Genomic DNA, 15204 nt, shown 5'->3' with positions numbered 1-15204 from the left:
TTATGCAACTTTGGGAGAGTTGAAAAGGCTTTGTTCTTCCTACTGTCTCCACTCCATCTCCTCTCCTCATAACTTCAATCAAGTGTATAATGTTTGTTTATGGGTTGATTGCTGACCGTGCGAGCATTCCTTAATTCCCATGGCTTTACATGCTGTGCGTGCATCGCAAACTGACACTGAAATGAGCGAGCGAGAGAGAGAAAGAGAGAGAGAGAACGGGGGAGCGCGCGGGCAAAGCGAGCGAGCGAGCGAGAGAGAGAGAGAGAAAGAGCGAGAGAGAGAGAGAGAGAGAGAGAGAGAGAGAGAGAGAGAGAGAGAGAGGCAGGCAGCCTGCGCAGAGGAGCAGACAGCGATAATAATAAATGACCATTGGTTTTTCAATCGGTCAGGATGTCCGGGAGGAATTTTATTTTTCGGTCTTGGCCATAAAAAATCGGTCAAATCCGGCAATTCCCGGTCTAACGCAATCTCTGGTAGGCATGTAGGTCCAATATAACTTCTGCAGCAGAAGTTGGCACGGTGCAGCCTGGTGGAGTTTTAATCAGGCGACTTGACTTTCATGAAATATTGTACATTGTACACAATCAGCACTTTTCAGCAGCATTTGTTTCACCACCTTGGAGGGCCCCCTGATGCATAGGGGCTGCTGGGTGCATGCCCAAAGTGCTCATATGGTAGATCCGGGCCTGACGGTAAGTAAATTGTTTTCCCTTCCCCTTTAGGTATGCAACAGGTATTTTACTTACCCACACAGTGTTGCAATCCTCAGGACAAGAATATGAATACAAAAATAAAGAATGAAAAAAATATAACCTTTTTTCACCATTTCTGACTATTCGTTTTACAGATGGGTTTCCCATTCATTGTATTATTCTTTTTGTGCAATCTTTAGTTGGAATACTGAACTTAAGATAGTCACGACTATCTTAAGTTCAGCCTGAGACGGCGCGACTCCGTCGTCATCATCGTAAACAAGCGCTCCAGTCCTTTCCCTTGCATCCCCCAGCGCCCCCACCGTTGTGCTTAGGTTCGTTGGCAAAAACGCGCACACTGCGTCACGGATGCTCTTCCGGCGTTACCATGACGATAAGAACCACAACAAAGGAGGCGGAAGTGAAAAACGAGTTTGAACGAGGACCAGTTTGTTTCTGTAGTACGAAATTACAACTTCATTTTATATATCGATTAATTTACAACGACGATCTATCTGTAGCTGTGTGACCAATTCTGCAACAAGCATGGTAAGCATGCATGCATGCGCTAACCTTAACGCAAACTCTTAACGCAACTTTACTGTTTAGATTCTAATCTAGAACAACACACGTACTGTACTGTGTAGCCTACATAGCTTAATGACAACGTTATCTGAATATCCATCTCCAAACAAATGATATCTCAACAATTAGCCTACACTCTCTCTGTGCGTTTATAGCGTACAGACTCGTGACACTCCGTTGAACGGCGGCGCTTGCCGAACAGAACGACGGTCCGATGATGTAGGCTACAGATTCAATTATATTCAATTAATCAACATAGCATAAAACCACAATAATACATAGGCTATCATCAACAAATATTAAACATAAAACACTATATAATAGGCCTATGTACAAAGGGGAAAGTTTCGGCAGTAGGCCTACTCAATGAATTGAGTTGAAGGTAAGGACCCCATTATATTATACTGTCATGTCTTTTCCTGTGTGAATTGCTAACAAAATAGTCAATCAATCAATCAATCAATCAAATGAATGTCACCTCCTTTCTATGGGAAAGACAGTTTACCTCCCCTTGTGATCTCCAGATAGATGGATTTTCAGGCCTGTTTTGAAAGAGGCCAGTGATCCACGTTTTTAAGGGATGGTGTTAGGTGTTCCTAATTTGAGCATGTCATTATAGGTGAAATGCTTCCCAATGTTTCCAAAATTATTAAAACCTTACAAGCTCACAATGCGTTGCAATGAGCTTGTTAATATATATATTTTTTGTTTGTAAAGAAATAAAATAATGTAGTTACAAAACTAGAATGCACTCTGTCAAGGTGCCAACAGGTTCGGGTTAGGCCTGATATAAATAACACTGGGCAAACGGATAACACCACCGGAGGCAGTACTCGTGCAAGTAATAATGGTCAAAATAACTGTAAACGGTGGTCTAGGACTTTCCAACATTGGAATTGGCACCGGACCCCAAAATCTTGCATTGATCTAGTTGACAAAACAAACAAGGCTTCCACTTTGTTGTCTTCTCTTCTCGCAGGCGTCCAGGAACTACATGACGTCCAGCTACAGACAGAGGATGATGTCTGAGCACCACCGTCAGCAGGAGAGGCAGGACCAGCAGAGGCGCGTGGCTGAGGACAGGAAGGTCCAAGCTGGTCTTATGATCGAGGAGAGGTTTGAGAAGAGGAAACATTTACGCAAGGTTCAGGATGAGCTCTATGAACGCCACTTGGAGGACTCTCTTGCCAAGGTATTTAAACGTGTTTCAAAATCAGGGAAGGATGTTAGGCATATCTATATACGGTACGGTAAGAATAAGAGAAACGGAAGCAATGCTATCTGCCTCAATCAGTTTTTTGTTGCTAAACCGCTCCATAGAGTGGCTGTGCGTGTGTCTGTAGCCTTTTTCCTCAGCGTTTTGCCATAGCAAAACGTGTGTGTGTAGCATGGCCTGTACATCCTAGACTTAAATCCTATAGTCTGAAGACCGCTCACTTCACATTGGGTGTGATTTTTTGCAGGATACGTGGCTGTTTCAACTTGGCGTCCCTATTTTGTACATACTATTATAGGCAAAATGTGTCATAACTTTATAGTAGCTCACAATATGAGCTTGTAGATCTGTCATCTGTTAAGTTTGCGACACCCACTGTCCAATCAAATCCGGGTAAGGTTCAGGATGAGCTCTATGAACGCCACTTGGAGGACTCTCTTGCCAAGGTATTTAAACGTGTTTCAAAATCAGGGAAGGATGTTAGGCATATCTATATACGGTACGGTAAGAATAAGAGAAACGGAAGCAATGCTATCTGCCTCAATCAGTTTTTTGTTGCTAAACCGCTCCATAGAGTGGCTGTGCGTGTGTCTGTAGCCTTTTTCCTCAGCGTTTTGCCATAGCAAAACGTGTGTGTGTAGCATGGCCTGTACATCCTAGACTTAAATCCTATAGTCTGAAGACCGCTCACTTCACATTGGGTGTGATTTTTTGCAGGATACGTGGCTGTTTCAACTTGGCGTCCCTATTTTGTACATACTATTATAGGCAAAATGTGTCATAACTTTATAGTAGCTCACAATATGAGCTTGTAGATCTGTCATCTGTTAAGTTTGCGACACCCACTGTCCAATCAAATCCGGGTGTTACGTTTGTGAGCCCATCGTCCAATCAAATGTGGACATTACGTGTGCGCCCACAAGGCATTTAAATTGGGGGCTCGGTGAAAGGCGGGACCAGTATGTTATACCAAATCTTTATAGGTCAAGTCTATTCTCCTCAAAAAAATTACCGACAGTACAAAGGCAGGGCCTTTAGCCAATGAGAAGCAGCGTTCTTGGTGACATCACCACCAAGTGTGACCTGATATAAATAACAACAACACGTGGGCTCAAGACTTGTATGTTATACCAAAACTTTATAGACGAAGCTAAGGTTATTCTCCTAAAATAATGACAGTACAGTACAAAGGCAGGGCCCTTAGCCAATGAGGAGCAGCCAAAAGGTAGATCTTTGTGCCCATACATGGTCCATGCGAGCCCACACTGTTTCGTAGGAACAGTATTTCTAGTATAAACTGTTATCTCCAAACATAACTTGTTTGGATACATGTCCTTCACCTTCTGGTACCTTCTGGTAGTGTGCACAAAAAGTGGTGTTTGTGAGATTAGCCCTGGACACAATGACTTGACCACCTGGGTATCAAGTGAGTGTTGAAAGACAGAACAGAGAATCCCACTCAAAGACCCATTTGTATGTAGACATCTTGCTTACAGAGATACACCATAAAATGTCCTCATCTTCAAAAACGTCCTGTTCCCACAAAGAATTCATTTGAATTGGTTTGTCACTGTCATCACCTCTTTTAAAGAGGTGATGCCATAGTTTCGTACCTTTTCTGTTTTGTATGTGTCTATGGAGTTAACATTACTCTAATAGACCCCCAGGTGTGGTTAGAACGTGCAGATTTGTCTTCCCTGTGTATTTTTGGTTAAAGCCTATGAGTTCACCCAACACAGTGTTGGGTGTGGCTAACTTCAGCTGGGTCACCGGTCACCACCCACCTGACAACCAGGCGTACTTAAAGAACTTAATGAACCCAATATTAACACTTCTGTACACTTTTTTTTGAAAAAAATCTTCCTCCTAGTATAATCATAATACTTGATCATCATGTTTTAGGGGGGGGAAACCATGGCACTGCATCTTTAAGAATCATTTTGTGCCAGAGAAGTTGGTCTCTTGTGATGTTCTCTGGTTGCCCAACAGGGCAACACATTATAATCCTGGGGAAACTTTATTTCTAGGGTAACCTTTCCGCCCCCATTGGAAATTGACAGACAGACAAACATCTGTCAGACAGGGATAGGGAATCAATGGGAGTGGGAATCAGTAGGGAATCAATGGGAGTGGGAATCAATAGGCTATATGCATATACGCCATTTTGTTCTACTTCCGGGTGTCTTTCGACTTCCTTCACAGGTGTTACCGATGATACTAATGAAGGGTCTGTTCCATTCTGGTCAAACAGAGTCAGGGTGCTGATATTGTGCATGTTGGCTCATTGGAAACACTCTGCTACACCAGTGGGTCTCAAAGTGTCCTTGAGTGGGTTCCAGATGTCCCCATACAGGTGTGTAACTCTGACAGTACAAATGGAAGCAAATGGACCCGCAAGGGTCCATTTGACTCCATTTGTTGATTCCATTTGTACAGAGTTATGGGGTCCTTGAAATTAAAGAACCACTGTACAATAAATCAAACAGAGGCTTCATTAGTATCATCAGTAACACCTGTGAAGGAAGTCGAAAGACACACGGAAGTAGAACAAAATGGCGTATATGCATAGAGCATAGAGTTATAATAAGAATAGAGAGGGCAACTGATATCCCCGCCCGTCCACTTGCATTGAGTTGCTCACCCAGCGAATGAAGCGTACTTCCGCGTTTGAAAAGCCTCTGAAAAGTGACGTAGTGGGTCTACTATTTGACTTCTGTGACGCGTTTTGCGTCATAGTTTGTGTTCATGGACGCGCTCGGGCTCTAATTCATGAACGCACGTCGTTCATTACGGTTCATGAATAGTAGACCCAACTGCAGTACCTCAAACGGCCACCATGTACTTTTTGCTTCAAAGCGCCCCCAGGGTTCTGGGGGCTTGGCATAGAGCCTATTGGTCGAGCTTCACATGACAGTTAGCTTAATGTAGAATATAGTCAGCAACCTTCAGTAACCCACTCGCAATTTCCAATTGCATCTTTTCTAGTTTAGTTTCAGCAAAGGGCAGGCAAAAAAAAGTTAGTTCTCCGTCTTAATAAAATCAGAATGAATCCCTCCATATGATATTAGTTGTTTATGTAAACAACTAATATCACTTGAGGTGGCATGTCTGATGCATAAAACAAGTGATACAGAAATTGGTTGGTTGTGTATAGAGTGACTGATGCCAAATCTGGCCAATCAGTCTAATTGACCCCCAATTACAAAGGTGGTTAAACATTAGGACAAATCACCTGCATTATGTCGAATTGTCGATGCTGTCAAAATAAATACAATGGCCAATGTTATAAGTATGCGTTTTAACTCAGCGGTATCCTGGGCCTGGCTGAGTGTATCCCTGGTAACGACGGTTGAGAGCATAGGGGTTAGAGGCTCCTTGTGATGGTGGGGTGACATTGCTGCCTGGAGGAGGGATGTACCCCGGGTGGGTCTGGGTGGAGTTGGGGGGCAGTTGGGTTGCGTAAAAGACAGTTCCAGTTGGCACGGGTAGTTCTGAGGACTGGGAGGTGTAGTTCTGAGGGTGATACTGCTGCTGCACTCCCTGTGGTGGCAGAGGCTGCTGCTGCTGCTGGCCACCCTGGAAGCCTGATGCTGCAGCCTGAGCAGGGGCCTGAGCAGGGAGTCGGATCGCTTGGAACTGGGGGTGTTGGGGCTGTGGAGGGCTGATCTTTTGCATCCCGGATTGTCCTACATGTACTACTTGCATCGCTGGATCCTGGTATTGCTGGTACACCTGTGGGACCTGGTATTGCTGGTACACCTGGTCTTCCACACATGCTAGGGGTCCCTTCTGTACCAAATATGACACCTGGGTCTGAGGGGGCGGAGCTACAGATGTTGTGGATGTTACGGCTTTACTGTCTGGGGTTCCTGTGTGCTGTTCCTCAACTGCACCACCAGTGGGAGCTGATGTTTGGTGCTGCAATCCGAAGGATTGCAGCACCTGGTTCTTCAGGGGGTCAAAGCTGGCCGCACTGATCTGGGCCTCCTTGATCTTCCCCTCAATCTCCTCCACCGACTCACAGTCTGCTGCCATGGCGGCCAAACCAGGCTCAGCAGGGGGTTCCAAACTGTCCAGGAGGCTGTTGACTTTGTTCCTCAGCTGGATGAGCTCCCTGCGCAGGTATTTCACCTGACTGGACTCCAGGGGCCGAGGCTGACCGTTCACAAACAGAGTGAGTTTGAGGATTCTATTGCATTGGGTGGCCAAGGACAGGTCAGAGCTGTCGAATATGGTGATTAGGTCACCGTCCTCGTCCTTGTACTTGATGGTGACCTCGTCGTTGCAGTGCAGCTTGCCCCGGAAGATGCGCTGCATCATGAGCACCAGCTCATCGTAGGTGATCTCCTCGTTGTGGATGGGGATGCGTCGGATGTCATCACCCAGCTGGGCTTTGATGATCAGCTTCCCACTCAGGTCCAGCTGCTGGTCGTTCATGGTGGGGCTGTCGTCTACGACCTTCATCCACCCAATCAGACCTTTTCAGATACTGTGATCTTGATAGCTAGAGAAACAACGAACATAAAGTCTCTCAGTTTTTGTCTGTCCCCGGCTGTATCTCAGATAAACTAGACGTATAAGGGAATATAACATTTATATAGTTTGTCGAGCTCTGATCTGACATCACACAACACAATCTCCTATGCTGATTTGCGCAGGCACCCTTGCAGGGGGAAATCTGGCTCTTTCGACGAGTCATTCTTTCGACTGACTATGTGCGTCGGTAGGTTAGCTACTCACCCGCGTCACGGTTACTGAGGTTAGGGTTTGGGTTAGGTTTAGGCATAAAGGTTAACATTAACCCACGTCGGCAGGTTAGCTACTCACCCGCGTCGGCAGGTTAGCATTTCACCGGGTTAACATTCACCCGTGTCAAAAGAATGAACCATCGAACAGATGCTATGTCGCAATATCGACACGCTCCCCCTTGCAATTCATCCAAGGCGGCGCCGCCAACATGAAATTATATATGGTGCTGTGTGGTTCTCAACCTTTTTGATTTAAGGACCCCCAGTTTGATATGCATTAGGCCACGGGCCCCCATTTGATATCTCTGAGACCCCAATCTACACTGTAAGATCATGTATTTCTGGTGTTTTCATTTCACAGGCACTGGATCAGATACATTTTGATAAGATTCAAACACATGGTATATGGAACAAAAAAAATTGTGTTTCAACACCTTGTTGCCATATTATGGCCCTGGACTTTTCTCTGAGTTCATGCTCTTGAACCAACCTCCTCAATGACCAGTGTGCTAAGTGTTTCTCCCATCTCTTGCCAAACAGGGATGTTATCGCCGATTCGCCGCCCCCTGTCTCAACGCGGATGAATAATTCTGTTCATTGACTGAAGAGAAACTTAAGACATTGTCTCTCTTTTTTTAGACTTTTTGAGACTTTCTTTTTTTTTCTGACCATCTGTCCATTATGTCCATATATGTCTGTCTGTCCATATCAGTACGGTCTCAACAGCTGCAATACAGCTGGATGACCACCCTTCAAGTGTTTGAAGTGATACTGTATGGGCTAAGGCACCGCTCACTGCTGCCCACTGGGTTGGTTCTTTATCTTTTTGTCCTCAGCTTCCGGCAATGGTAAAACTGCACATGCTGTTAAATATGTGAGTTTATTTCATAGGACAGTGTAGTACACTACTGTAGTTTAAAACATATTGGTTCCACCATGCTGGTCCCTTTAGTTTTAATTACTGTCGTAGGCTGATCAGCTGTTTGATGTGCTTTAGCTGCATGCTCTAACAGAACTCATACAGTACATGGGAAACTGGCGGCCCGGGGGCCACATGCGGCCCCCACCTTCAATTAATGCGGCCCGCAGGTTAATATCGGAAAACTGATAGATTTCAGGTGTTACAATTCTAAACATGCAAACATGACCCACTTCAGTCTATATTGGTTGCTTAATGACTAGTACTAGTCTTTTTTATGCCCATTGTATTTGTATTTAAGTTCATAAAGGTAGCATATATATCATTTGAAATTAAATATTTTCAGGATTCCAATTAAAAAATAGCCAAATATAATTCAAGATTCCAATTTAAAAATATCAAAAATAGCCAATCTATAAGCTCAAAACGCGTTTTGAGCTTGTAGATCGGCTATTATTGCTATTTATGACTGTATGACTGTATTGTGGCCGCCCTCTGGAGTGAGTGTGAAAATAAAATAAATAAATAAACATATGGAGATCTCTGATGTCGTAAATATTTAGCCCTCTCCATCATCAAAGTTGCCCACCCCTGCTCTAACTACTTAATTATTTTTATGTAAATTTGGACAACTGTCAAACATGCAAACATGACCCACTTCAGTCTATATTGGTTGCTTAATGACTAGTACTAGTCTTTTTTATGCCCATTGTATTTGTATTTAAGTTCATAAAGGTAGCATATATATCATTTGAAATTAAATATTTTCAGAATTCCAATTAAAAAATAGCCAAATATAATTCAAGATTCCAATTTAAAAATATCAAAAATAGCCAATCTATAAGCTCAAAACGCGTTTTGAGCTTGTAGATCGGCTATTATTGCTATTTATGACTGTATGACTGTATTGTGGCCGCCCTCTGGAGTGAGTGTGAAAATAAAATAAATAAATAAACATATGGAGATCTCTGATGTCGTAAATATTTAGCCCTCTCCATCATCAAAGTTGCCCACCCCTGCTCTAACTACTTAATTATTTTTATGTAAATTTGGACAACTGTCATTTATATTTCTGGGAAAATGTTTTGATTGCACAGTTGAATAGTTACTTACCTTACTAATACAGTTACTTTCTATTCATATATAATGATCAAATTCAAAACTCATTTCCAGGCAGAGGAGGAGAGAATAAACAAGGAAATTCAACTTGAACAAGAGGAGAGAATGGCCAAAGAGTTGGCCCGCATCAGCTATGAGACACAAAGAGATGAGAAAATGAGGCAATATGTTAAAGAGAACAGGTATGTACGTATAAAGGTAATAGAAAACATATTTTGGGGTGGATAATTTGTTCCATGTAATCCTTCTGTGCTGTACCCTTGCTATTATCATCTAATATTATTAATTAATTAAAATAATTTGTTCATTTTCTTTATTTTTTATTATGTTTAGCATTGAACTTCGAGAGTTGGAGTTAAAACTCAAGACTGCATATCTGAACAAGGAAAGAGCTGCACAGGTTGCTGAGAAAGAAGCCATGAGGTTTGAGACAATGGTAAGATAAGATAAGATGTGTGTCCTTTAGGTCTTTAGGCCTTTAGGCTATTAAAAGGGAATGAAACCCTAGCCTGATGTTGTAGTTTGTTTTCCATTTTAGGTTAAAAAAGTGAAGCCAGACGTACTAGGAGCGGTTAGCACCGCTCAAAAACATGGCAGATTGCATAAGGCAGTCTACCTAATAGATCATTTAGTTATTTTAGCAAATTTGGGAAAATGTATATTTTCGACACAATGTGATTTTATATTTGGTCACAAATATATGTCCATATCATCTAGATAAATATTATTACATTATATAGTATCATTGTCGTGATATGTTGTGACATTGGCGTCATTGCGACCGTAGGAAGCAGTTAGTATCAAAACCTCCGCCTCATGTCTGTCAGTCAGTCAGTCAGTCAGTCACACCTCATGTCATGCTCCATATATGTCCGCCCTTGTCCCTATTATGCCCATATATTATGGAGATCTCTGATGTCGTAAATATTTAGCCCATATATGGACATATTGAGTCAGTCTCATGTGGTCTCAGCACGACCTCCCCCAGCTTCTCTTACTAGCTGTGTGGGTGTCAGCCCTGTTTCATCACATTATGCTGCTGTAATGCCTCAATTTCCCATTGGGAGTAATACAGTGTATCATTCTCATCTCATTCTGTTTTGTGACATGTTGTGACACTAGCGTGAGGAGGCAGACATCACTCGCAGGATGAAGAGCGAACAGGAGCGCGCGGCCGCAGAGCAGCAGAAGCAGGAGCAGAGATGCTATGAGGAGCTGCTTCGGTACCAGAAGGAGCTGGAGCAGCAGCTGGTGGAGAAAGAACGCCGGAGACAAGAGGCTTATGAGGAGTTCCTCAAAGAGAAGCTCCTGGTGGATGAGATCGTCAGGAAGATCTACGAGGAAGACCAGATGTTAGTCCCCCTCTTCTCTATATTCATGTTCTTGACGCTTGCGTCTCATTGTTAGCTTGAAGATCACATGATTATAGTTATTATAAGTACTCATGAGTACTCATAATGCTTTCAACCTGGCATCCTCATTTTGAGCATGTATACTTTTATTGACCTTTTTTTTAAAAAATAAATTAGAATGTTTTTGCAGTGATTCATATGAAAAATATGCTTCCAACAGTAACAGTTTTTCTCTTAAGTTTAGTTTATTTTGTTTTATTTTGGAAAGTGACTTTGGGTACCATGAAAATCGCTGTATAAGTCTGATGTATTATTATTATTATTATTGAATGCATTATAGACACAAGGGATGCATACTGTACCTACTGTTGTATGATGGGCCCTACTGCCTCTGCAGGGAGAGACAGCTGAAGCTGGAGAAGGTGCGAGCCACTCAGCATTACATCGAGGAGTTCAAGAAGGAGCAGGCTGAATGGAGACGCATGGAGCAGCAGAAGATAGAGGCTGAGAACAGACGCATCTTGGAGTTTGCCAGCCAACAGCAGCGGATAGAGGAGGACAGGATGGCCAAAGTCAGAGAGCGAGAGCAGGCCAAGGAACATTTGCATAAAATGGTAAGAACATGGTTCTCACAAATACATAATCCTAGTGTTTATTGTTGGAAATGTTTATTCACGTTACCCACACGTCAGGGAACGATACAGTTTTGTCTGCCTGTGTCCTTTTTATGCCCATTATGTAGAATCTCTGTATCTGTCTAACTGTCTGCCTGTGTCCCCATCAATATATGTCCATATATGGGCATATACTGGGTATAGACATACATATTGGTGGGATTTGCGGTTCTGGACAACAGCTGATCTGATCGATTTCTGACTGGGCATGGCACTCCCGTGGGTCCTCAGCGATACTGATACGCACACTGAATTTGAAGTCGGGCGTGAAAGACAGATACACTCACTCACTCACACACACAGATTTGTAATGCATTTATAGGATACGAGAGCTACTTATCCTAGCTTCATTATTATTATTATTTTTTTGTAATAATATGTTTATTACATTTACGTATAAGAAACAAAAAGACAAAACACAAAAAGAAAAACAAAACAAGGACAAAACCAGCTCAGACACAACATCATACAATAAGATGAGAAAAGAAAAGCATACTGATACAGACGGGAGAAGGAATCGCCTCCTGGCCACTAAAAACCCCTCAGCACGGAAAGGGCAGACACATTACATGAGTTAAAATAGTGTTGCCAAACAAGGGCTACGGTTGACATGGGAATCTCCCAAGCACAGCGGCAGACAGCGTGGGTCCAATATAAGTTAAATATGGGTTCCAGATCATATAGATGGTGTCCAACTTAGAGTGCAACATGCATGTGATAGCTTCATTCTTGACAATATTTAACTTTTCATGTTTTTTTCATTGAAAGTTTGGTCTTGGATGTAATTCTATTTAGCATTAAACATGTCTTAAAACAACTTAAAAATAAGTTTAACTTCCTGACACCTGCAGACACCCTGCTATTATTATGCTTAATAATTTACTCCTATCATTAAAAAAAGCTGATCTGCAAGCTCACAATTGTGATGTGTTGTGAGCTTGCAGATCGGCTATATTTCCGCCTCTTGACACTGTTGTACGACCAGGTACTGTTGTTGTTGTTCCACTTTGTAAAGTACTGAACTGTGTGTTGGTTGTTCCAATCTTGTAAAGTGTTGAACTGTGTGTTATTCCTCACAGCTCACTGAGAGGATGGAGATGGAACAACAGCAACGTGAAGAGATGGAGCGCGTCCGCGAGGAGCTTTACCTGGAGGAGAGGGAAGAGGCTGTCAGACAGAAGGAGATTGTAAGCAAATTGGCCTTTTTATTTAATTTTCATGTTAATTGACACTCCATACTGTACATTGACTCTCCTTGTCTTTCTCATGAAATCCTAAATTATAACTACATTATTGAGAATCTTTAACAACACAAATCTCTTATTTAACTTCTCTTATGGGGGTCCATGGCCAAATACATGTCAATTTGGGGGCTCTTGACATGAAAATGTTTGTGTACCACTGACATACGTGGGTAAGTTTCTTGACATAATAGTTTCCAATATGTTTACCAGGAAGAGATGGAGAAACAGATCAGACAGCGACTGATGCTCCAGCAGACCTGTAGGGAGCAGATGGCCTTCAAAGAGATGAGGAAGCAGGCCGAAAAGGAGGAAGAAGAGGCCTTCCGTAGAATGATGATGGAGAAGTTTGCGGAGGACGATCGCATCGAGCAGATGAACGCCCAGAAGAGACGCATGAAGCAGCTGGAGCACAAGCGAGCTGTGGAGCAGTTATTAGAAGACAGACGCAGACAGCACCAAGCTGACAGGGTACACACGCTTCTATTGACCTTCTCCAGCAGTTACAAGAACACAGTGCCGTTGTACATAAGTATTAGTGTACAACAGGGCTGCAACTATCCTTTATTTTCCTCTATTGTATTTGATTAATTCGGGGGGGGGGGGGGGGGGGGGGGGGGGGGGGGGCGGCATTCTTCCATATGAACCAATAGATACTAGTTCTATTTGATTTAAAAAAATCTACTGAATTGATTAATCAATTCATTCAAGTAGTTTCATTAATGTATTGTTTTGAACACTCCTAGTGTACAAAGCAACATTATATTAGCTGGATTCTAAGGCTTGTGAGTACTGAGTAGAACAGTCTTTGAGCCTGGACTGAAAAGGTTCAACAAAAGGGGCAGCAGGTCTCTATATGGAGAAGGGGAACTTTAATCCGAAATGTAGAGCGAGTTGGTTTGCACTACATTTTCTATCAATGCTTCACTAGAGGTAACATCATTCGATTGCAAGTCCATTTTGAACTAATGACATTTCTGCCTTAAAGGAACACGAGGCTAAGGAACGAGCAATGGAAGAGGAGAGAGAGGCTATGCGCAGGCAGATCATTGAAGAAGAGAGACAACGCCTCCTTAAACATCATGCTACTAAACTACTGGGATATTTTCCTAAGGTAGGAAGCCATTATTAAACTATTACAACGCCGCCATTGGGCAGAAACCTTGTATCTCCACATTTCAACTTTTATTTATGTTCTTTTCATAAAATGAATGCCCTACTTTGTCGTACTAATACCATAAGTATTCTCTATTTGAAGGGCTTGTTCCGTGAAGATGACCTTCAACACTTTGATGAAGACTTCAGAAGCAACTTTCAGAAACGTCAGGCTGATATATTCTCTGATGAAGGCTGGGATGACCAGGAGTAAGCAGTTTTCATTCTAGACCACTAGAGGGCACTCTTAACTTAGGGAGCTAAAATCTTCAGCTCCAAGGAAGCTACCAATATATTTTAACCAGTAAGACTCCCTAAATCGGGAGATAAGAGACCGTCAGGTCGCATACACAAACTTTAGAAGGCAATGGTAGCCAATCAGGAGGGAATATGGGAAATGGACAGATCCATGTTGATGACATGACTTTAGAGATACTGTGTACCGATTTGCGTGATTTTAGGGCAAAATGTGTAGGAGCAGTGTCGAAAAATTAGTTTTGCAAGAATCCGCCTCATGGTAGCGCTAGAAGAGGGCCATGTGAGAAATGAGGGGTTGTGGTTTGGCAGCCAAGGAGTGGGTGTGCAAAGTTTGGCATGGATAGGGGCAATGGTGGCGGAGACAGCCTGGTGGAGGTATTGATAGTAACTGCGACAATACATGGTCAGCTCGTTCATATTTAGCTAAATTGCTTTTATTTTTGTTTTATCAGGACAATAAAGGATGTATTTGAATGAAACCTTTATTTGCAGTTACCTTAATAAAAAGTTAAATTTTTAAATGTTTTTGCTTGTGTTATGGTGGATTAATGGGACATGAGTTGACAGGGATTCACTTTTTTAGCCAGAAAACATAAATGTACGCTATGGAAACAGTTTTACGTCGCTGTCAGGCTGAAATCTTCTTTCTTTTTCTTTCTTTTTTAATTCCCCGTTGTATAGTCTACTTCATCATTCTTAAGCAAATGTAACTAAAATAACACATCTACAAGCACACAAAGGGTCTCAATGTTGTGAGCTTTTAGACCTGCCGTTTAAAAAAATCTTTTTTTATGATTATTACTTTATTCAAAATGTTTCCTTTTGTTTTTAAACACACAACAACAATAGACGAAAACATGAACACAACGAAAGCAAAAACAAAGACAGACATACAAAGACACAAAACGAGAACAAACATTTAAAAAATGCTTTTAAATGGTTTGCTTATATACACATGGCCAAAATGGTTACGCTAGGCTGAAAGTGGTTAAGCATGTCAGTGGGTTTTCTAAATATTGAACACTAATAACTACGGAATAACTACATTTTATCCATTGGAACACAGATTATTCTTTCCATTTAAAGAAAAGTAACAGGTTTGCTCATTAAGCTTTCCCCCCGACAGCAACGAGAAGATTTCTCTATTGTCAATGTACACAAGGCATTTGAAATGTGTCTTTTCACATATCCCTTCTTAATTACATATAGGACACCGCAGGGTCCTCCGCGGTGCAGCAATTGATA

The 15204-nt window shown here is 42.2% G+C and overlaps 2 protein-coding genes across 2 annotated transcripts; one reads left to right on the top strand and one right to left on the bottom strand.

Moving 5' to 3' along the window:
• Positions 1 to 671: 671 nt before the first annotated feature.
• Positions 672 to 13915, top strand: mns1 (meiosis-specific nuclear structural 1; the record flags this gene model as incomplete). The annotated part of the gene is made up of 10 exons (XM_080730177.1): positions 672 to 692; positions 2257 to 2469; positions 9334 to 9461; positions 9613 to 9715; positions 10402 to 10631; positions 11029 to 11245; positions 12385 to 12492; positions 12760 to 13017; positions 13535 to 13660; positions 13805 to 13915. The coding sequence occupies 10 exons, from the start codon at positions 672 to 674 to the stop codon at positions 13913 to 13915; spliced, it is 1515 nt and encodes a 504-aa protein (XP_080586303.1).
• Positions 5797 to 6957, bottom strand: LOC308288022 (protein TFG-like; the record flags this gene model as incomplete). The annotated part of the gene is made up of 1 exon (XM_080729367.1): positions 5797 to 6957. One exon carries the CDS (start codon positions 6955 to 6957, stop codon positions 5797 to 5799), a length of 1161 nt encoding a protein of 386 aa, XP_080585493.1.
• Positions 13916 to 15204: the final 1289 nt, after the last annotated feature.

The sequence above is a fragment of the Nannobrachium achirus genome, assembly GCF_963921795.1.
Source record: "Nannobrachium achirus genome assembly, chromosome: 7".
Taxonomy (NCBI): Eukaryota; Metazoa; Chordata; class Actinopteri; order Myctophiformes; family Myctophidae; genus Nannobrachium; species Nannobrachium achirus.
The sequence above is the reverse complement of the archived record's forward strand: the minus strand, read 5'-3'. Positions and strand labels throughout refer to the sequence as shown.